A 23,295-nucleotide genomic window follows, 5' to 3' on the forward strand; every position below is an offset into this window, starting at 1 on the left:
TAAAAAAATATAATGAATATCAATTAAAATATCCTTTCAAATATTCTGGATAAATTATGATTTTACAATAATATTTATAATATAAAAATAAATGCTTAGCTTCAAATACATTCTTAATAATATAACATTTTTTTTTACATATTATAAATAAATATGTAGTATTTATTAAAGTATTATAGTATTTTGTTTAATCTTCTTAAAGTCCAATTCAAAATGATTTTTATATTATTCATAATATTTATTATGATTAAAGAAATGAAATACTTATGAATTTAATATTTTAAGGAGTTAAATTGATTCTTATTAACTATTTAACATTTAGCAACCATATCGCAGTTATGGAGAAAATTTAAACCATTTTTACTTTTATTAGGATATCCTTACCCATGTAAAATCTTGATCTCTTGGTATTTATTTTTTCCAATTTTTATTTTATTTATTATTTTTAATAAGTTTTTATCATTCCTTTTTCTAATATTCAATTTTTTATGTTTATTATATTTATTATTGATTTACTATATTTCTTAGGATAAATTCTGTATTGCAAACAAGAGATATATCGCATACAACTTGTTCTTCCTTACATTATATTATCCAGTTTATTTTATCAATAAAACAATTATCATTAATATATTTTTTTTTCAAACAGATAAAATAAAGATTAATAAAAATAAAATATTTTAAGACTCTCTTTATTTTTAGAAAAATGGACATATTAATTATATGATGAAAATCAATAATTTTTCAAGATACTAAAGCCTCTAATAAGATTAAATGTTGTATCATTACAAGAAATAGTTTATTATAAATTAGAAAATAGATATAATGTACCATAAATTACGAAATTCATTAATAAAGCATCCATATTTTATTATAAATTAGAAAATAGATATAATGTACGATAAATTACAAAATTCATTAATATATAGCATCTATATTTAAAAATATACAGTCATAATATAATTTAAAAAAGATCATGCGCCAATATATTTATTGTCCTGCGAATAGAATGGTTTTCGTCAACTTCTTATTAGCCCTTAGTCCTTCCTTATCCTTTAAATTGTGAAGATTTTTTATATATTTCCAATTTATTATCTATTTGTAAAAATAACATTTAAGAAATATTTTAAAAGTAATTACAGCTCCATTATTATTATTGATTAAAATTTTTTTATCACCGAGCATATTTCTAAGTAGCTTCATCATATGGCATATATCCAATATAACATACACTTTTGGATAACTGGTAGATGTTTTCTTAAATAAAATATTATTTGTATAATAAAAAAAATATATTGCTATCCATAAAATCAAAACATATCACTGATGTATATAGTAATTTAATAAATATGGCTCACTGGGATATTATCTCTAACAGGCTCTTCCAAGCCTTCCACTTAGAGTATTAATAGGTATTTCTAATTTTTTCTTATATTAATAATAAAATTTTTATTGATCTTTTATAAAGTAATAATATTTTACCTTTTTAGCTAAAGAGTAAATATTAGTAGCATAAGTATGATCATTTTTTTCTATATAGTTAAAATTTGTAGGAGTATTATTTGTATTCGATGAAATATTTGTTATCTTAAAAAAATATAATATTTAAAATAAATATATATTCAATATTTATACATCCTGAAGGTCAGATCCTTCCTTTAGAATAGCATTCCCTGAATGTGAGGGCATAAAACATTCAGGTTTGAAATGGGCTCCACAAAGCTTTGAAAACTTATTAGGAGTGAAATTTTCCTTATTCATTGCTTTAGCCATTTTGATAATAAAATTTCATTCATGATAGGAAATCTTAAAAAAATTTAATGTCTTAAATTAAGAAAAGAATCTTATAAAATAATAAATTAAAATATATACCCTATGAAAAGAAATTTTTTTATTAGAAGTTAAGCTTGTATTCTTGCATGAAGTACAGTGACTCATATCAATCTATCTTTAAATAAAAAACGATAATTATTAATTGAAGATATAGACAATTAAGGATAATTTTAGATGTAATTTTATCAAATAAAGGTAGGGCTGGCCAATTAGATAAATATATATGGGTAGACTAGACAGATAGATAAAGTATAAATATATTATTATTTTTTTATAGTTATATTTATTTTCTTATATAATGTTAAATAAAAAAATAAAAATAATAGATATAAATAAACTATTATTATATGATATGATGAATGATAATTATCAAAAAAAATATTATTTTATTTTTTTATATAATTTTATTCCTTATTTAATATAAAATTATAAACTTGGGTAACCATTTCATAAAATTTTTATGTCAGCCTGGACATTTTTAGATATTTGAAAATTTAGAGCTAATATTCTTATTTATACTGTATAAAAATATATTACAATATGTACATTTATTTCTATTTTAAGAGCTATAAATAGAATACTAAATTTAAAAATAATATAGTTAATTAACAAAAATCAGATTTAAATTTTTATAACTTTTGGGCTAAGCATTATACAATTTTTATATATTTTTAAAAACAACCTTCAAAATAAAACAATTTCTAAATCTTGAGTTATAAAATTGATACTTACCTAAGCCCTAGATTGACTTATAATATGAATATTCTTATATAATCTTATCTATAGGTATATAATTGCACACAGTAAATAATAAGATTGCTAACTTGAATAAAAATTGCTGATGCTTACCTGCACATTATAAGCAAAAAGCTTAAACTTATTTTATAATATATGACTATATTATTGCAATAATTGGATATTAATAATTTAGAAAATAAAAATAATGCTTTTGATAAAATAAAATGTTTGATTAATAAAATTAAATAAGTAGCAAATTAAATATAAAATTTAACAGATCATGGTAATAAAAACTAACTATGGGAAAATAATTCATATTAATATAACCATAGTATATTGATTAAAATATTTACTTAACAAATTCAAATATGCTATTGAGCAAATTATCATCGATGTAACAAATATGGTGTTTATGGCGTCTCCAGCTGATTTGCATTTATACGTGCTTAAAAAGGCATTTTAATGAATGAATCGTCAGTCTAGGTATTATTATATGTCATTGGGCTAGACACCCTGTCATTTGCCTTTACTACCTTGCAAGTTCCTGATCCTGCCAGCAAAAAATCTCTGACACAGCAAATCAAGGATGCTACTATCTACCCCTTACCCAACAATCACTTTTCCACATCTTTTAAAGGTGATGACACTAATAAAAATAAAAATCACAAAAATGACCTACTCACCAAGGCCAAGCTTATATCTAAAAAGCTGGATAACCTGAATGTTAAATCCGCTATACGACTGGCAACATCTGACAATAAGCTAGCTTCCTACGATCAAACAACTTATCAAGCTCTTCTCCTAAAACATCACCCACACGATCTTAAGGACAAAATACCGTCTTACCCCTGCAACCACTTTTACCTCAAGCGAGGTTAGAAAGGCTATTCTCTCCTTCAAACGCGATTCTTCACTGGTGGTTGATGGGTTTCGCCCAATATTCCTACAGGATCTAACCGCACCTTACATCACACAACAATGCGACGTTTTGGAAAAAATTACTCAACTCATCAACCGTATGCTTGCTGGAGGCTTACCACCCGCCATTATTCCACTCCTTTATGGAGCTAAACTCATCGCCCTCCATAAACCTAATAAAGATATTCGCCCTATCGCTATTGGGACCACTTGGCGCCGATTAACCGCAAAGCTAGTAGTGAGCAGAATATTGTTCACAGTATCCAATCACCTGTGCCTTAATCAATTAGGATTCAACTCTAAAAGGGGGATGTGAGGTATCCCTACACATGACCAGAATGTATCTACAAACAGACCCAGTGACGATATCCTAATTAAGATATATTTTTCAAACGCTTTTAACTCTCTAAAACGTACAGCGTTTCTTAATCTCATCCTTACCCTTTACCCAGAATACTCTCAATTCATCTTCGATTGTTATGCTAGTCCATCGCATCTTCAATTTGGAGATAGATTGATTCCTTCTAGTAGTGGAATACAACAAGGTGACCCTCTAGGCTCCTTTTTATTCTGTCTGGGCATTAATAGCCTAATACAAGGCATAAATGACCAATGTAAACTAAACCTTCATAACTGGTATATCGACGATGGTATACTAGGCGGCTCACCCAGCGAAGTTATGAAGGCGGTCGAAATAATAAAATCCAGCGAGAGCAGTTTGGGACTGCGAATCAATCAAGACAAGAGCGAATATTGTCCTCTTGGAATCATCGACCTTAACTATGATCCTATGTTCAATCATACACCATTGAACTGCTTAACACATCTCGGATCTCCAGTGGGTAAAGACGAGTCCTTTGTCAAGTTCTTCGCCGACACTCTACTAGAGATATCCCTTATGCGCGGTACACTATCTCGCCTCCCAGCCCACCAAGCGTTCTTTCTATTAAAGAACTACCTCCCAATCCCAAAAATTCTATATACACTCCGATCGTCACGTATCTTCCAATACGACGTCAACCTCGCTGCACACGAGCTAGAGATTAAACACCTCACAGGATATACTCAATCTCAAATTCGGAGACTTATCTTGGCTACAGGCTACCTTGCCAACCAAATCCGGCGGCATTGGCATACGATCGCCTTCCCTACTCTCTGTTAGTGCGTTCATATCCTCTCGCCTGTCCTGCGAGCCCATCATACACGCACTCACAAAACATCCTGACCTTACTTCCCCAGGCAATTGATCTATGGAAATCTCTTTCAATAGTCGATCCTCTCTCATCGGCACTGCAGAAGGACTGGGATAAGCCTCTAGTTGGCAACTACGTTGCATACCTTAAATCGATGAGCCAACCCGAGGACCATTCTCTACTCTTCTCCACGCAGACAGCGGGTATGAATTTCTCGAAGCTTTTCCATCGCGAAACCTTGACCAGCTCCTAAGCAATGATGAGCTACGTCACGCCATCGGTCTAAGACTTAATTGTGATATGGTAATACCCTATCACTGCATCCTTTGTCAAACGCCGGTCAACTCCAAAGGCCGTCACTCTTTACACTGCAAGCGCTGTAGAGGTAGATTCATTAGACATTCAAAATGCAATGATACTATTGCCAGGGCCCTAAAATCAGCCAGTATCCCATCAACCCTCGAACCTACTGGACTCTACAATTCTGATGGTAAGCGTTCCGATTACCATGATCCCTTGGAAGAGGGGGGAATTCCTAACCTGGGATTTCTCATGCATCGATCCCCTTGCCCCTTCCAATATAAATAGAGATGCTCTAGTAGACGCCGAAACGAATAAACTCGCTAAGTATTCGCCATCGCTTCCGGCCAATTACACATTCCTACCACTAATCGCCACGAGTCTAACGTCGTTCGGCTCTCATGCCCTGGCCTTCTTTAAAGAGCTGGGGAAACGGATCTCTACTAGGACCGAAGATCCCAACGAGGGTTACTACCTACGCCAAAGATTAGCCCTCAATATAATAAAATCCAATTACCTCAGCTTCATATTCTCAATGACTGATACCCCCTAATCACAGAATCGGCGATGAGAAAAGCAATTAAGAACAAGAGAGGAATATTCAGATGTAAGAAGAAAAAGTGAAGGGCAAACTATGAAAACTCATAATTCTTTTAAATCATATGCTCAATTTATTATATTAATTTACTATATATTTATTTATATTATTTAAATATATTATTATTTATCCTTAAAAGATATACTAACAAATGTGATTATTTTTTAAATTGACATATTAATGAAATTTACTATTATATTGATCGTTATTATATCATACATTTTTTATTGAAATATTTACGAATTAATGTGTTACTTATTAAATAAAAGTGATATAGGCATTTAAATATTTTTTTATATATAATTTGATTAAAATCTTTAAATCAAAAAGGCATTTTTTAAAATCTGTTGTTTGTCACAACATTGGGAATATTCTACTTTAGTAATTTATTTTAAATTTTTTTAGAGTTGTTCCCACACCAAACATATATAATTCTACATCCGGCAGTGAATGGGGTCGTTTGGAATTAATAACAAAAATATATAAATAATATATTAAAATTTCAAACCACAATTTCTTGTTATATAAATAAAATTGTTTTGGCATCGAACTTCTCAAACTTGCCCGGTACCAATGAAATTAATATACTATTATTTTCCCCAAAACAATTGTTAAGTTGATTCCAATAAGCCCTTGTATATCTCATATTCAAATTTCCAGTATAGCATTTTTTAATATCAGATACGACAAATATTTTTGTATATATAGAGAATTATACCTAGATTAGACCGACAAGACCATATGTCTGTGTCTTTCATACACCAATTTTATTTAAATAAACAAATTTTAACTAATATCGTCAAGATGGGATTTGACAGGTCTACTAGTTTTATATGCTGATTTTTTTTAAAAGAAAGTTAATTGATAATGCCCAAATATGCTTTTTGATCAAATTTTACCTAAAATTCCAATTTTTTTTGTAAAAAATTTTTTATAAGGAGTTCTGAATTTTGTTTCAAAGAATCAATTTTTTATAAAAGAATAATTTTAATCTTAAAATTTTTTTTTGTTGATTTAAAAAAAATTCCAATTTTGTGATCTTCAAATAATTTTTACTCCAAAATAAAAAAATCTCCAAGATATATTTACTCTAAAAAAATCCTTTGATATATATATATTTACTATTCATATCAGAAAATGTTTTTGATCTAAGTATAAGTTTTCGCTCTATATTATTAATATTATTATGATATTATTATTGATTATTATTTTTGTATTAAAAAAATTGATGTTGTAAAATATTAATATGATTAGTAATAGATTTTATATTTTAATATTTATAAAATAAGAGATATAATAAAATTTATATGTTGAAATTTTTTTTTTGGGGGGGGGGGGGGGGGGGGGGGGTAATTCTTTAGAAAACAATCATAAATGTTCATTTTTAAGAAGTCAATCGTAAAAGTAATTCTTGAGAAAACAATCGTAAAAGTAAATTCGAGAAGTCAATCGTAAAGTTCTGCCGTTATTTTATTGGATCACGGAGAAGATATCTGGGAAAAGTGGACGCAGTGTACTTATAAAATATACGATCACGTTGGAAAATAAAGAAGAAATTCGAAATGAGGTAAAATTGTTCGATTAAATGATATATATTGTTTAATAGTAATTTTGATAATAATTGCATTAGCTTACCTTTTATCATTAAAATTGTAAAAATATTTTTGATAAAATTATTAATAAGTCTTTTATTAGGCTTAATTTAGAATATAAAAATTATAAGGTAAGATTAAAATTTTAAAAATGTTTAATAAAAAGAATATCAGAGCATATAGTTATAAACAAGTAGAATAGAAAAATTATGTAATGAAATATAAATGTTGAAAAATGATGAAAAAAATGGAATAGTAAAAACAGATAGAAAATAAAAAAAAGAGATTGAAATTGAAAAAATGAGAGAAGAATGGGAGTGAAAGAAAAGAGATAGAAGAATTGGATAGGACAAAAAAAATCGGATAAAATTGAGTTAGAAAATAAGGAATAAGAAATTTTGAAAGTAAAAATAGTAGAAATGAAAATAAAGATAAAGGAATTGGAGGAAAAGAATGAAAAAAAGGAATGGATCAAAAATATGTAAATAATTGAATGGGAAATGGATATAGAGTTGAATATAGAAGGAATCAATCGAATAGGATGGGTCAAAATGGTGCAAGTTATAGTTTTGGAAAATATGGTCGTATTAGCAGAGAATGTAATGAAATGATAAATTAAAGAATGTTACCAGTAGTTTGTATAAGATGTGGAAACAAAGGAAATAATGCCGAAGTTACGTTCCGATATACAAGTTATTAAATGAAAAACTAGAAATTATGGTTGCGTGAAAATTGTGGGAATTTTGGGCATAATCAGGATAAGTGTTATAAAAATCAACAGGGAATTCAAAAACATTTCCAGCGGTGGAATACAGAAAAAATGAAGGGAAAAATACATATGAAAAGAGAAATGTGGAAGATATAAGGTTTTTTAAATGTCATAATATAGGTCATTATGCGAAAGATTGTACAGTAGAATGTCTATGATAGTGAAATAAAAACATTTAGAGGAGTTACATCAAAAAATTTGTTGGAGCAAATAAATAAAATTATATAAGAAAATATAATAAGTGGTAAAAATTAAATAGAAAAGGAAGGAAATGGAAATAAAAGTGATGGAATTTATAAAAATATGTTGGGGAGTGTAATACATGGGAATATATAAATATGTAATTTACCAATTTTAACATTGGAAGATAATAAAAATTATGATCTCCAAGGGTAAAAGTGAAGGTAGGAATTAATAAATTTCGATGTTATTGGATACGGAGCAACAATATGTGTAATAAAATATGATGAATTTTATAAATTATGGCCAAATGAACCTATAATTAAAGATAAAATGAGAAAACAATTGAATGAATCGGATATAATGAATGGGAATAGTAAATAAAAAATATAAAAAATTAATCAGACTTTGTAAAAATATTATTCAATTCAAAACAAAATTCAAATAAGAGAATTAGTAATTAAATTTTTTCCACACCTTCATTTTTTTTTTGACATTAACTTTTTATTTGTCTTACATAGCCATAAATATTTGGTATAAAATAATAATTTTTTTTCCAGTCATGGGTTACTTTATTTGAATATATTAAAAAAGAATTCATCAATTTTTCTTCAAATGTTGAGGATTCCTAATTTTTTAAAAAAATCGAACTATTTAACCTTTTTATAAAATTAACTGAAGGGATGGCAATTTTGTATATAGACAAAATTCATAGAAGCTTAGATAGTGATGTAAGGCTATCAAAAAGGCCTTGAATAAGATACTTGGGAAATACGTTATTTATATGTCGCATATGAAAAAATTTGAAAGCTTATTTTCTAGACCCAAGGAACACATACATATGCTTATTTGACAATTAAAATTTCAATTAACATATACATATAAAAGTGACAATTGTCATAATCATTAATTTTAAAGTTTTTTGAATTTTTTTGATTCAAATGGACAATTTTCCTTTTTTTATTGAACAAACTATATAAAACTTATATTAATTTCCATATATGATTTCACAATTAAACAAAAATAAATTTGGTGTTTCCAAATTTGCACGGTAGTCAGCTCCTTGAGTATTCTCCTTTGTTTACCTGTATTGTGGATCCATTGTAATCACGGCTTGGTTCGACTTGGCTCCATTTATCATTGACACATTTCATTAACCATGTCCCATTAACCCTTATAATGCTGATTCCCCTTTTTATTATTATCAATAGCCCAGGTTTTGAGTTAGTCTATCTTTGTTTAGTTGCCTCCTTACATTTTCCTCCGATATATTGAGCACAATATTAAAATAAATATTTTTCCACTATAAATATTTGATCAATTATATCCTCCTATTTCAGATTCCACGCCCCTCTTCAATTGATCTTGACGCACTACTCCCTCTCTTCCGTCGCTAAATTTTACTCGCATCAATTGGTGTCTAATGTTTTTTATAATCACTTCAGATTCCCACTTTATGGTATCTCCAAAAACTCTAGCCCATACTAATCCACCCCTTGAGTTGTCTCTTATCTTAAGGAATCTAACTGAATACGAGTTCTACGGCCTAAAAAAGTTTTTTGCTGGGGATAATTCTTTTCCCCTTAGGCTCTTATTATTGCATGCAACCAATATCCAAATCTCTCTACCGCCATATTTTGACCTTCTCAACCAATTCTTGACCACCTCCACCATTCTCTTTGCTTGGCCGTTCGGCGCCAAAATATATCTCGTCCCGGTTTCAGCACATATAACTTGAACTGTCCAATGAAGGCTGGACCTCCGTTCGATACTATTATTTTAACATCTTTACCACAAACTGAGTTGTCAATCTCCTCACTTTTTCATACTCTACCCATATGGAATAGGCGTCCACCATGAGTATATTCATCTTATTTTCAAAGTCAAAGAAGTCAATGGGAAGTGTTGCCCAAATTTTTTGTCATATTGATCTGTTACAATAAAGTGCTGCCCTTTTTTTTATTTGAAGAAATCGTCATATATAGGTTTATATAATGTAAAGACGTATTTGACAACATTTTAGCGTAGGTTTATTTTTCTTGCGAAAATTGTGGATGTATATGTGAATTTGGGATTGTTTATTATATTGATAATAACATATTTAATCTTAAAAATAGTGAAAATATTTATTTTAAAACTGTTATTTTTTTATAAATAAAAATGAAAACATTGAAATTATAATATTGGGAAATCCAATATAATATTTTTGGAGCGTAAGTTATATTAACAATATGGATATGTAGTTTAATTTGGGGCAGGAGAATGAGGAGGAATCGCAGCGTAAAAATAAAAGGACAGACTTTGAACATTGAGGGGTATAGTGGGTAGGAAGAATGAGTTAAATAACATGGACCTGTTTAGGAATTAATTAAGGGTGGACAGATAGTGAGGTAAGCAAAAAAGAATATGGTTCGCAAATTTTTGATAATAATCAAGTGTTAACACCGTATAGAGAGCCAAGAGAGTTCTGGGGAAGGAGAATAAAAAAAGACAGAATTTTGAATCTCGGGAGGGAGGGTTAAATTGTTATATTTGTAAACTAGGTCATATGCTACGAGACTGCCTTGAGAAGAAATGTTTTAGTTGTGGAAATTTGGAACATGTATCTATCTATTGTCCCGTGAATAAAGTGAAATTAAGATGTGCAGGATGTGGCCGTTTTGGTCATAGTAAGGAAGAATGTAAAACGAATAATTACAAAAAAAGTGGTTTTAGGGAGAGATGGGTCCTATTGCTCAAAATGTGAGGGCTATGGAGCGAGAGAAAATGGAAGGAGTTAGTGTACTTAATTTTAAATAAAAGGGGAAGCAAAATGGAATATTTTAGATGCTAGAAGGGTGGACATATGGCAAGGGACTGATAGAATTTGTAACTAGATGATGGATCTGCAGTACGGGTTGAGGCGAGGCGGTTTAATGTGATAAGGGAGAGGCATTTTTGGGGAAAAATATATATGAAGGATGCTTAAATATGCTACAAGAAGGGATAGTACATGATCCTTGTTACAGAGTGATGATAAATTTAAATAGAAAGATAATTCCCATGTTGTTTGATACTGGAGCAGCTATTTCAGTAATTGGATTTAATAGATATCAGAGTATTTAGCCGGGGGAAATGATAGAGAATGAGGGGCTAAGAATAAGACAATTCGATAGGACCCTGTTGAATGCAACGGGTAGGGTGGAAATAGTAGCAACATTGGAGAAAAGAGTTGAAATATTAGATTTATGGGTTATCAATCATAATATAGAGGCTGTTTTGGGATGGAACTGGACAACTAAAATTAGTCCATGGTATAGTTTTTGGGGAGTATTTTCATGGTAGGGTGTATATGTACCAATAGCTAGTGAGGAATATTCCGTTATGAATTGAGGGAGAATGTGTTACCTGGAGTTGAGACCATGTTTAATGAGGATGTAAGGAATCCAAGAGCGAAGCAAGGGAAAATAATATTAGTATCGAAATTAGAGGAAATAATTCTAGGTGCAAAACAAGGGAATATAATTTTGGGATCGAAATTGGGCTAAATAATTCTAGGAGCGAAACAATATAAAATAATACTAGGAGCGAAGCAAGGGGGAATAACTCTACGAGTGAAGCATAAGAAAATAACTCTAGGAGCGTGTTAGGGAAAAGGAATTCTAAGAGTGAAATAGGGGAAAGATTTCCTGTGGTCAAATAAGGAAGAATAATTCTAAAGAGAGAAGAGGTAAAAATTACCTGGGGATGGTTGGACTTGTCAAAGAGAATCGTGATATTAAGAGAAGGGAGGAGAAAGGAATGGGAAAAGGGATGTATGGCAGCATCAAGAGAATTGGGGAGTTGAGACGAGGCACGGTGAGGAGGAGTTGCTACTTAATGAAGAACATGGAGGGAAATGTACAGAAAATTTTCTTTAAGATTTGGGATGCCTCAGAGATTATGAAGTGATATTAAATTAAAAGGATGGTTGGGTTGCAAAATTTTGTGCGTTACGACGGATTCCGTTTAAATGGAGAAAGGAAGTAGAAATGTAATTGGATCAATGGGTACAAAAAGGCATTGTATGTTCTGTGGAATACAGCGAATGGGCAACACCGTGCCCGTGAAGAAAGCCAATGAAAAACTCCGTTTATGCGCAAATATTTGGGTCACCAATCCATGGGCTGTGGAAGTCAAATATCCGTTGCCACGAATCGAAGAAATACTGGCTAATTTTAAGGGAAGTATTTATTTTTCAAAAGTGGATTTCTCTAATGTGTAACGTGTAAAACCAGAGGTAAAGAAATTATTGACTATTACTACGCCTAAGGAATTATTTACACTTTGAAAATTACCAATTGAACTTAGAGTCTCAGCTCCTATTTTTCAAAGAACAATGGCTGCTGTTTTCCAAGGAATGAGATTTTTCTACTATATGGGATGTGTTGGTAATCTAAGAACTCCCGACGGAGATTGGAGAAAATATTTCTGAGAATAAAAGAAAAGCGATTGAGGGCCAGTGCAGAGAAAAATGTGAGGGAAGTTATAGTGGAAGTCACATATCATGAGCACAAAATTACTGGGACCCTTTGACAAGAATATGACAGGGATTAATAGTATAATAAGACCTTATAATAAAGCAGAAGTGCAGGCCTTTGTGCGTATGGTTAACTCCATGGGTTCGTGAAATGATTTGCTTAAATAGCAGCGCCATTTTTACAATTGTTAAAGAAAGGAGAGAAATTCGAATTGATAAATAAACAAGAGGCAGCCTTTAAATAGTTGAAATGCACAATTAAGAAGGCACCTATTTTAGTGTGTTATAATGATGAATTTGAGGTATTACTGGCTGTGGACACATCTAATACAGGTGTAAGAGCTTTGTTGCATAATATTGATGGATTAGAAAAACCAGTGTTATTTATCTCAGGAATCTTTAGAGCAGCAGAGAGCAGGTCCGTGATTGAGCAGGAAGTGTAAGTCGTCATTTTGGGATTAACAAAATGTTTAGAATATTTATGTAATGCAGATTTGTTATTTATACAGATCATAAGCCGCGTGCATCTACTTAAAAAAAACAAGGAATTAATGCTATCGCCCCGGTTACAGATGGTTCTTGCTAGTAGGCAGTTTTGACGTCCAAGTGAATTATCGCCGAGAGATTGAAATATATTTACGACATTTTATCTAAATGTGGAGCTTAAGAGGATTTAGGAGAAAAAGAACAAAAGGAACGGGACGAGAAAAACGAGTAGATTGTGATTAGAGCGATGGCTGGAATATCCAGAGGTGGGCCGGGGACATGGAGAAAAATTAAAAGGGTTACTTTAAATGATCGATTGAGATGAATCAAAGCATTAACTAAAGCGACAGAAAACGTGGCAGGATGGGGATAAAACGTATAAACATATAAAAAAGGAGTTGGCAATAATAAATGATTGTTTAGTGTGAGGGAGTCGGAGTGTTATACCGTTCAAATTAATAGGGAAGCAGTGGTGGCAATGATTCATGTTAGACATCAAGGAATGAAGAGAATAAAACAATGAGGACGGGAATATTTGTGTTGACTAAGGATGTATAAAGATATTGAAAATATTACCCGAGCCTTGTGTCAGATGTAATTTTTGGGCTCCGATGCCTCGAAAAGATAAGAAAAGTGTGTGGCCAAAAGAACTCAGCCTTGGTAACGTTACACATTGATTTCTTCGATTTTGAAAATAAGATTTATATAATTTTATGAATTAAAACAGAATACTTTTAATAAACATAAAATTTCAGGCCTGCCTGCATTTAAATATTTATTCACTCATCATTCAAAATTAAGTTATGTAAATTAAAATAATAGAAAAATTGGTTCTTGTCAGTTTATAAATTTGAAAATACTTAGCTTAATAAAGATTATTATTTTTTGTATTGGTCTCTGAAAAAAATTATAACTATCATTATTGGTCGTATGCATTTTAAATAAAAATTGCAAATTAAGAAAACAAGCAAGAAAATGTTTTGCCTCTCATTTTTACTAAAATAATTAAAAGGTTTAAGTTTGAGACAGACAATTAGAATTGAAGAAAATGAGCCATGGTTGAGCTTAAAAAAAATTAGGGCTGATTGGTTTAATTCTTTTTGATTAACATATGATGAAATGCAAAATTTATTACAACCTATCTTTATTTTATTGGCATATAAAAATATATTTATTATTGGTATAAATTTGTAAGTGTATATTATATTTATATATATATATAATCAAATAGCATTTATATTTGTTATTCTTTATATGAACAATTTTTTGTTTAATTGTTGTATGGAAGTGTTTCACATTTATAAGCTTGGGTTATCATATGAAACCTTTTTGAGTATCATTGAAATCTTTAAAAAAAAGACATGCAATAATTTTTTAACTTGTTTTCCATATATTATAGTAGATGATTTATTTTCTCAACAAACTAATAAGTTTCTTAAATTTATGTTATCTTAATTTAATTTCCATAAAATTAAGGTAAACTTAAGCATTCAATAAAGTAAGTTAAGAAAAATTATTACTTGATATTTATGTGGGAAAAATCAAATTCATATGTTTAAACATACTAGATTAATTTCTAAAATTTATGTCTTTTATTCGTTTTAAAACTTATTCAAATTTAAATATATAGTTGGTTACATTAACTAAAAATTGTATTTATTACAAAGTTTGATGGTTTATATGCTTAAAATATATAGATGATAATTTTTATATAAAAATCACAAACTGATTTTTAATCGAATAATTGCGATAAATCGGAATATTGCAAAATTTTTAAATAGGTCCCAAGCTTTCAATTAAACCGTTTTGACTGTATAATTAATAATAGAAAATATAAACCTTATAAAAATAATGATTATTTTTAATATATCTTATATGTATGTTTGATTAAAATAATATGAATATATATATAATATGATGGAGTGTCTTATTTCTATTGGTTATGCAAGTTTACCATATTTTTCTATTGAAGATGAACATTTAAAAATTTTTAGCAGATAAAGAATAACATAACCTAGTTGAAATTCAATGGAGAGAGTTAAAATAGCTCGTTATTTTTTGACTTGGGACATAGGTTTAATTATTTTTAACAATTTTTGGTAATAAAAATAACGAATTAATAAATAGAAGATGTTATCCAGATTCGATATATTGCAAGAAAGACTACGGTAGACTAACTCCCAGCCCCCGGCCTTTATTTTAATTTTTAGCTCGCTTTCTAAATTTTGAGTTTCTAAATTTTGAGGAGACATTGGGCCTTTTTGGCAAAAGATTTAAAATGTTAAATTTAAATCCTTTTCCTCTTTAATATTGTTTATAAAATTTTATGGCGACGATGTGGCTTTTAATGTTAATATGAATTGTATTGGTATAGAATTATATTTTATATTTCAAATATATATATATAATGCATATTATAATTCATATCTTTATTTTAATGGGTCTACCCATTTTGAACTACTCTATCTATATACAAATAAAACAATAACTCTATCTAATAATTTTTATAACTTTTTCATGAATGAATGGGATTTAGACAAAATATTCACATTACTAAATCAATTTAGAGAGGTCGCTGGATTTCTTTCCTCCCAAATGGGATTAACAATTAATATAGGTTTTTTTTTATTCCGCAATGAATAAAAATATATATATAAATCAATAAATTTGTTAGCTCAGATTAGAGGTTTGCAATAAACGGGTTTTTGTCAAAAAAACCCGCCCAATCGTTGTTTTAACCCACATGCCTATTTATAATTTTTTTTATAAAAATTACCCTCCCCTCCCCCACCCAATATCAATAAATTTTGTTTAACTCCACTCGCCGTCCTTAAAAATTTTTGCTATTTGGCTCTTTATTTAATTTTTATGTGTTTATTAATTAAATATATATTGGCTATATAATAAAATAAAACTATTTTTAATATTGAAGTCTGTTCTGCTCATTTTGCCTAATAATAAAAATTCACCCGCCCATGGTCACACATTTCTTAAAAAATTATCTTAGATATTAGTCTCATAGAAAAGGCCCAATTGCAATCATCAATATGTTGCAATTAATCTTAGACCAAAATTAAGCATATGAACATAGCTAGGTTTATATTTGTTCAATATATTTTTTTTATAACTATTATTAATAAATATACCAATGTATTCTCAATAGGATTTTTAGTGTAATTAAAAAGTAGAAATTAGAGAACTGTCAATTCCTTTCATTGAGATTTTCTTAAAATAATAAATTATATAATAGGTTGTTCTTTTCCTATTTCGATTAACTATGTTTTGTATGAATGAGATATCACCAGTAAAAAGGATGTATTTATTTTAATAGAGTGAAAGTACACTATGTTTATCAAAAGGAGTCAATTTTTTTATTAGATGAAGCCTTTTTGAGAGCTATACATATGTCCCCTTGGTCAATATATTTAAAATTATTTTACATTTATGGGTAAATTCAGAAGTAGAAAGGTAGAACTTGCATCAGGTACATAATATTTTATTCCTAAGTCATAAAAATATTTATTCTATTTAATATGATCATTTAAGAACTTTTTTTTTCTCTGATAGTTTATTTAAGTCTTAAAATGGAAAGGTTAATGGATATTTCCATGATTTAATAATGTGAATTTAAGTTCATAAGAAATGTTGTTAAAAATTGAATATTAAAATCAATTATTTAAAAGGTGGGTAGACCGAGGTTAGTGGCTTTTCCCAATTTAAAAAATTTCATAAAAAAAGTATTTAGAGTAATAATATGAAGTTTCAATTCCAACAATAAATTTTGGTATATATTAATTTAATTAAAGTGATTTATTATTCAAGTATCTTAGTTATATCTTTTTAAAAAAGTTATATTTTATCTTCATAATATCTTTTATTTATAGATATATTCATCTTTTACTAAATATAATCCTTTAAAATTATTGATATTGTTTACTCATATAATTATTATACTTATTGATTTATTCTCTTTAAATTTTTTTTTGTTTAATATATATTTTTTACTGCATAATTGTATTTTAATGATACTAACTATTCTTGTTTCTGAAAGTATTTGTAAAAAGTAAGGAAATACTTTGGTTAGAGTATTTTATGTCACCCCTGGAAATTTTAATATATCCCAATTTTAAGGATTAAATGCGACATAATGGGCTCAGGATCATTATTTATAGCTTTTTATAGGTAAAATAATATAAGCATCAATTTGTGATATTCAATACAGAATATAATTGAAGTAAACCTATTACCATCTTATAAGAAGATGATATCTGAGTAATGTTTTGATATTTTATTAAATTATATTGATTAAAATCTTTTAAATATTATTTTTATAATAAAATTGTAGAACACGATATTTTTAAATGTTCTGAGTTTATTTAAAAAATTCTAGAGACGTGACTAAAACACTTAATAATTCTTCAACAATTAATAAGTAATATTATCATCAGCTATAACAAATTTTAGATTTATAATATTAAATTATTAATATGTTTAAGCTTCCTTATTTATTTATTTTCATGACTTCATTACCTATTAAAAAGGCATAAAATATTAATTTTTAAGCATTGAAAATTTTCTAGTCAACCACCCCTCTCCCATTTTTCCTAATTGTGGTAATTAATCTTAAAATATTTTAAATATCGAAAGTAATAGAAATATTTATTGATAAATAAATCTCCATTTGGATTTGTGGAGTGTATGATTAACCACTGAATGTAAAACCCATGATAAAAAATATATAGATATATTTATTCACAATAATTAGCATATGATTAATTAATAAATGCGAAACCCAGCAATATATAATCCCAATTATTGGCATATGACTAAATAATGAATCATTATATATAAATATTTGGTCACAATTATTATATGATTAAATGTAAACCAACCCCCAAGATTATTTTAATTATTATAAAAATAAAATTTTATTACATTATATAAATAATTAATATATTCGAAAACAAAACCCGAACTAATAAATGTGAAGTTATATAAAATATAAATATTAGTTGGTATTTAGTTTTGAGCCTTTATCAAATAAAATTAATTTTAATGATATTATAATATTCAAATTTTGTTTAAATATTCTAAAAACTTATTTAACATATGCAGAGACTTATATTAGCAAGAATAAAATGTTCATCGATTTAAACTTTCATTATATATGTATAAAATTTGTTAGAGGAAAATAGAGAATTAGCGATCTAAATTATGTAGTTATATTATGAAATAAAATTAAAATTTAGGTATATATATATAATTCATTTTCAAATAGTAAATAGTGATAAGCAGTAGTTAGACTTTTAAACATTATGGCCAATACTTATAATAGAATGAAGAAAAATAAGTGTTGCATATTTGATATTTGAATACTTATTCTAATGAATTCTTACTTTTTTCTTTTTTTGGTTAAACTTGTTTTTGGATTTAACCTTTTCTTATAAATTTATTATTTATCTAATTTTTAGTGTTGTGAAAAGATATAAATACGAAAAGAAAATGATAATAAAAATTTTAACATTAATATTAAATAAATATTTCTTTCTTTTTTTATAAGTTATTTACAATAAGATTCATCATCACATATAAAATAGATGTATAGGTTAAAAATAAAATTCTGTGAAATTAATATTATTATTCATTTAAAAAAATCAGATCTATGATATTATTTCGTCATTCTCTGAAAATTCATAAAATTAAAATTTTTTTCAAAATTGATTTTGGATATTAAAAGACAATGCTTATTGTCTCAGTTTTATGCAATTTTTAAGAAACAATATTACATATTGTTGATTGGTCGAGAATAAAATAATAATAATAAAAATCGATGATGAAAGTTTTTGACTCATTATTAATTATTTACATTACGAAATTATATTTTATTAAATGATTGTATATTTTAAAATTATTTGATATATAATTTTAAAGATTTGATATTTAATAATAAAAGTTAGTATTTTTAAAGTGAAGTATTAAGCTAAAACTTGAGCAAGATAACAAAGAGAGGAGTAAGATACTTTTCTAAAATTATATCTATTTTAAGATATTTATTGCTTTATAATGGCTTCAGAGAGGAAAGGAAAATGATTGAATTCAAATTAATAAACGAAATGTAAAGTTTAAGATAGGAATATTTTGGGAATTTTATAATGATTTCGATATCAAAATGTAATTATTATTTATATATTATACCATTATATTGTAGAAGGTATGGCTTAACTATTAAAGTAAATTAATAATATTGATCTATATGTTTTATATACCTTTAGAATTTGCAAATAGCACATCTTCGGAGACTAAGTTAATATTTTGAAATTGATTAAGGAAAAAATATATAGGCTTTATAAAAGCATATACCTGAGTCACGGAAGATTTCTATTTCACCTAAAAAAAGGTAAGTGTTGATTTTTAAAAATTATATTGGCTTTAATATTCACAATAAAATTAGCACAATTAGTTATGATTTTATAAGAGCGACCATGATTATAGAGCCGAAAGAGTGATCTAATTATCTTTAAAATCATCTGTGTTAGAATGATTCATATAGTATAAATATCAATCTGCGCTCTTACGGTTATTATTACAAATATATTTTGAAGTATAAAATATACATCAATAAATACATCATTACCTATAAATATTATTAGAGTGCCGTATACAGGTGCTAGATTTGATTAACAAAACATAGCAACTCATTTAATCATATAATTAATACAATAATCATTTTAAATTATACTAATTGCATAAATATGAAAGAAAAATTTAGATAAATCATTTTTTAAAAAAATGAAATAATAAAGTTTAATACTTATTTGTTTTAATTTTGCATCTTTTATAATAGGTATAATTTTTTTATTAGTATAAACATAAATTTTCATAAGTATAAAAAATAAGATAGTTCATCAATTGTACTTTTATTTTCTATGGGAATAAAAAAGTTTTAAAATAAGTTTATATACCCTTCTACAATTAAAATGTGTTTACCTGAATATAATGGGTGTTCATACACTTATATTATATAAAAATAAATTATATTTATATAGCTGGTTTGTTATGTGTAAAATTAAGCGTGAACCCAGAAAAAGTATAGAAAAAAATATAGTTATTAGATAATGAGCTGCAAAAGTTAGAAATAATGCTATATATCTAAATATTTTATTAATTTCACAATTGTTTTTTATATTTAATTTATTTAGATACTTTTTTCAAGGAATTTAGGTTTGACATTGAAACTTTTATAAAAATAGTTCACTTTTTATCTAGCAAGAAAAACTTTAAATATTTATTACAATCAGTATACACCTCCTTACTAGTATAATACTCAAACTTCTAATTAACATATAAATATATTAATACATTAATTGAGATTTTATAGAGGAATAATCTCTTATTATTTGTCATTCGTTTTTTATTTTAAATTCAATATTAATTATAGATCGTAATATTTTATTCCCGAACACATAATTCAGATTGTATTATTTCTAAGATATTAGAGCTAGAATATATTTTACCACTGGGTCTACTATCTTGGACTAAATTATAAATGATACTATTAATTTTTTTTAAATTCGTTAAACCTATGTTAATCGTCAATGTTTTATTTCCCAAAACTAAAAAACAATATTATTATTATTGCATATAATTTTATCACAGTTTACTTATCGGAATATACAAATTCTGAGCTTAAAATATTTTTTTTAAAAAAATAAATATAAAAGTGAAATATTTGTTATAAAGAAGTAAATACTGTAGATAAGATGATCATTCATCCTAATTACATCTACAAGAAATAAATATTATTATATAATAATAAATAATAAGATGTTTTATTATACCTTTTATATCATTTTCTATATAAAATTAAAAAAAATATTTAAACATTTTTCTATAGGTATTTAAGGATCTAACCAGTAATGACTCTTAAACCATTTAAACCATCTATAAATGAATGTTATATAGAATGTAATTTAAAATTTAAGGTTTTTATTTGATAAACTACTTTTTTCACAGAGATAAGCTATAGTAGATAAATGGAAAATTAATTTACATCAAGCGGGAATAAATAAAATGTGGCTTACTCAAATTAAGTCTGCAAATCAAATATTGAACTATACAAAATAATAATGATATAAATAAAATATTTTGATTTATTCGTAAAATTAATTTGAAACCTAAATAAAAATTAAATATTTGAATAATATCAATTATCCTAATATTTAACCTTCGTTACACAGGTGAAAGCATATTCTCCAGAGACTAGCTTTCCTCCTTAAACCCCAATTTAGATAAACTATAACTTAGAATCAAATTAATCTGTAGTTTTCATATTTCAAACATATATTAAATCAACTCTACTTTAATGATTTAATTGTTATTTTGATAATTTAATGTTAATTTATTATTTTATGAGAGCTTTTGTCAAGGAAATTAAAAAAATGACAAATTATTTTAAAATGTCACTGATATTAAAAAAAAATATATAAATTAAATTAAAAATTTTTTATTTAAGGTTCACATATTAAAAAAAAATATTAATTAATAAAAATAATGTATAAAAAAGTGTTTATTTCTGCATAATTTATCAATGCCAAAACAGTTGGAAAAAAGTTACATGAATGACTAAATGGGGTCTAAACAAACCCAACTTTCAACAAACCCTTATAATTCATGAACTGCTGTACAAAATCAATTAGTCATACATATCCTTTACCTAAAAATGTTAAGCTACTAAGATTCAGGTAAAAATATCAAAAATATTTATGACTAGGGTCTTTATAGACCTGTGCAATGAAGGGTTAAAAATATAAAGATTTCAAATATTCATAAAATTTGGTATTATGTTTATAAATGGCCAAAAATATGTCTAAAAAAGCGAATAAAAATTTTAAAAATAAAGGGGGAAATATTATTTTTTTTCCACATGGGGCAGGGGCGAAGGTCGTTTTTGGATTTGGTTTAGAAATTAATCCATATTACAGATTTAAGAACTTAACAACATAACTCTAATTACATCATGTTTTAAAATCTAACAATTCGAGTTGAGCTACTCCCTCGATTCATCGAAACTAAGTATCTTGGTTTGAAGCAAGTTTATAAAAAATTCCTGTCTATTATATTTTGGAAAAGGGAATCAAAACAATAAAAAAATATTCATTAAATATAAAAAATATCATTAATATTGAATTCATCATTTTGAAGGGTAGAATTTTTTTATTTATAAAAAAAATAAAAATAAATTATAGTATGTATTATGTTTAAATAATTAATTCATTGATTAATACGTTAAGAAATATAGGCGCTAATTCAACCCTCATAATTTTTTTTGTAAAAAAATTGTCATATTTTTATTATAGCAAATGTTTAATTAAATGCTTAATTTTTGGCCTGGAATGGACATGCTCGTAAAATTATTTTATTTAATCGTTTTTATGGACTGGGTTTATGGTTAAGGCGTAAAAATCTCTAAATCAAATATGGATAATTTAAACAATATAACATAAAAGATTTAATTATCATCATTTTTGTTATAATAATAAATTTATAAATTTTTTATAAAATTTAATTACATTGTATTTTGATAAAATTTAATTTATAATTCTAAGTATATTTTAAAAACATTTTTATATAATAAAACCTGATGATTGAGTTAGGCTGATTGTAGTGTTTACTATAATTTTAGTTAAATATGCATTTATGATATAACAATAACAAGTAAGAAAACCTTAAATTTATATTATATGAATATTTTACAATTAATGAAATCTTTAAAGCATTTATTAATATTAATAAATCTGGTGGTTGAGTTTTGCTTATTGTAGTGTTTACTATAATTTTAATTTATGATTTAATATAGTGATTACAGTATTATAGGAATAAATTTAAATATGACTATTTTTGATATAACAATAATAATTATGTCATAAAATTTATATTATATGATTCATTTTATAAGGAAGGCACAAAAAAAAGCAGTGTACAAAAAAAAAATTTGGGAGAAAATAATAATAATTTTTAGTAAAAATAAATACAAAATTGATTAATAATGTAAATTAATTTAAAAACAAATAACATAAACTTATTATCATTTTTTTGTTATAAAAAACTTTTTTTTAAAGTAAATATATGTGATTTACAAAATAATATCAATATTTAAACAGCTAAAAAAATATTTTGCAAATTAGAGGTTC

General features: G+C 26.7%; 1 protein-coding gene across 3 annotated transcripts; it reads right to left on the bottom strand.

The window, feature by feature from the left end:
- Positions 1-849: 849 nt before the first annotated feature.
- On the bottom strand, positions 850-3,044 carry LOC135929902 (THAP domain-containing protein 1-like). Of its 3 annotated transcripts, none has more exons than XM_065466641.1 (7): positions 2,925-3,044; positions 1,873-1,948; positions 1,636-1,806; positions 1,483-1,587; positions 1,359-1,428; positions 1,141-1,257; positions 850-1,095 (listed from the first exon to the last, which is right to left on the bottom strand). In XM_065466641.1, exons 3-5 carry the CDS (start codon positions 1,771-1,773, stop codon positions 1,372-1,374), a joined length of 300 nt encoding a protein of 99 aa, XP_065322713.1. In that variant the 5' UTR covers positions 1,774-1,806; positions 1,873-1,948; positions 2,925-3,044; the 3' UTR covers positions 850-1,095; positions 1,141-1,257; positions 1,359-1,371. The 3 variants fall into 3 exon arrangements, with proteins under 3 accessions (XP_065322713.1, XP_065322715.1, XP_065322714.1); XM_065466643.1 differs by having other exon boundaries at positions 1,636-1,824; XM_065466642.1 differs by having other exon boundaries at positions 2,930-2,946.
- Between the last annotated feature and the right edge of the window lie 20,251 nt (positions 3,045-23,295).

This window comes from Gordionus sp. m RMFG-2023, chromosome 5, assembly GCF_954871325.1.
Source record: "Gordionus sp. m RMFG-2023 chromosome 5, tfGorSpeb1-WG-v2, whole genome shotgun sequence".
NCBI lineage: Eukaryota > Metazoa > Nematomorpha > Gordioida > Chordodea > Parachordodidae > Gordionus > Gordionus sp. m RMFG-2023.

Excerpts from the sequence above, each read along its gene's own strand:
- LOC135929902 (XM_065466641.1), bottom strand. The coding sequence starts at position 1,773 with ATGGCTAAAGCAATGAATAAGGAAAATTTCACTCCTAATAAGTTTTCA. Across the intron at positions 1,588-1,635 it reads AAGGATCTGACCTTCAGGAT|ATAACAAATATTTCATCGAA; the intron begins GTATAAATATTG and ends TATTTTTTTAAG. Across the intron at positions 1,429-1,482 it reads TTTACTCTTTAGCTAAAAAG|AAAAAATTAGAAATACCTAT; the intron begins GTAAAATATTAT and ends TATTAATATAAG.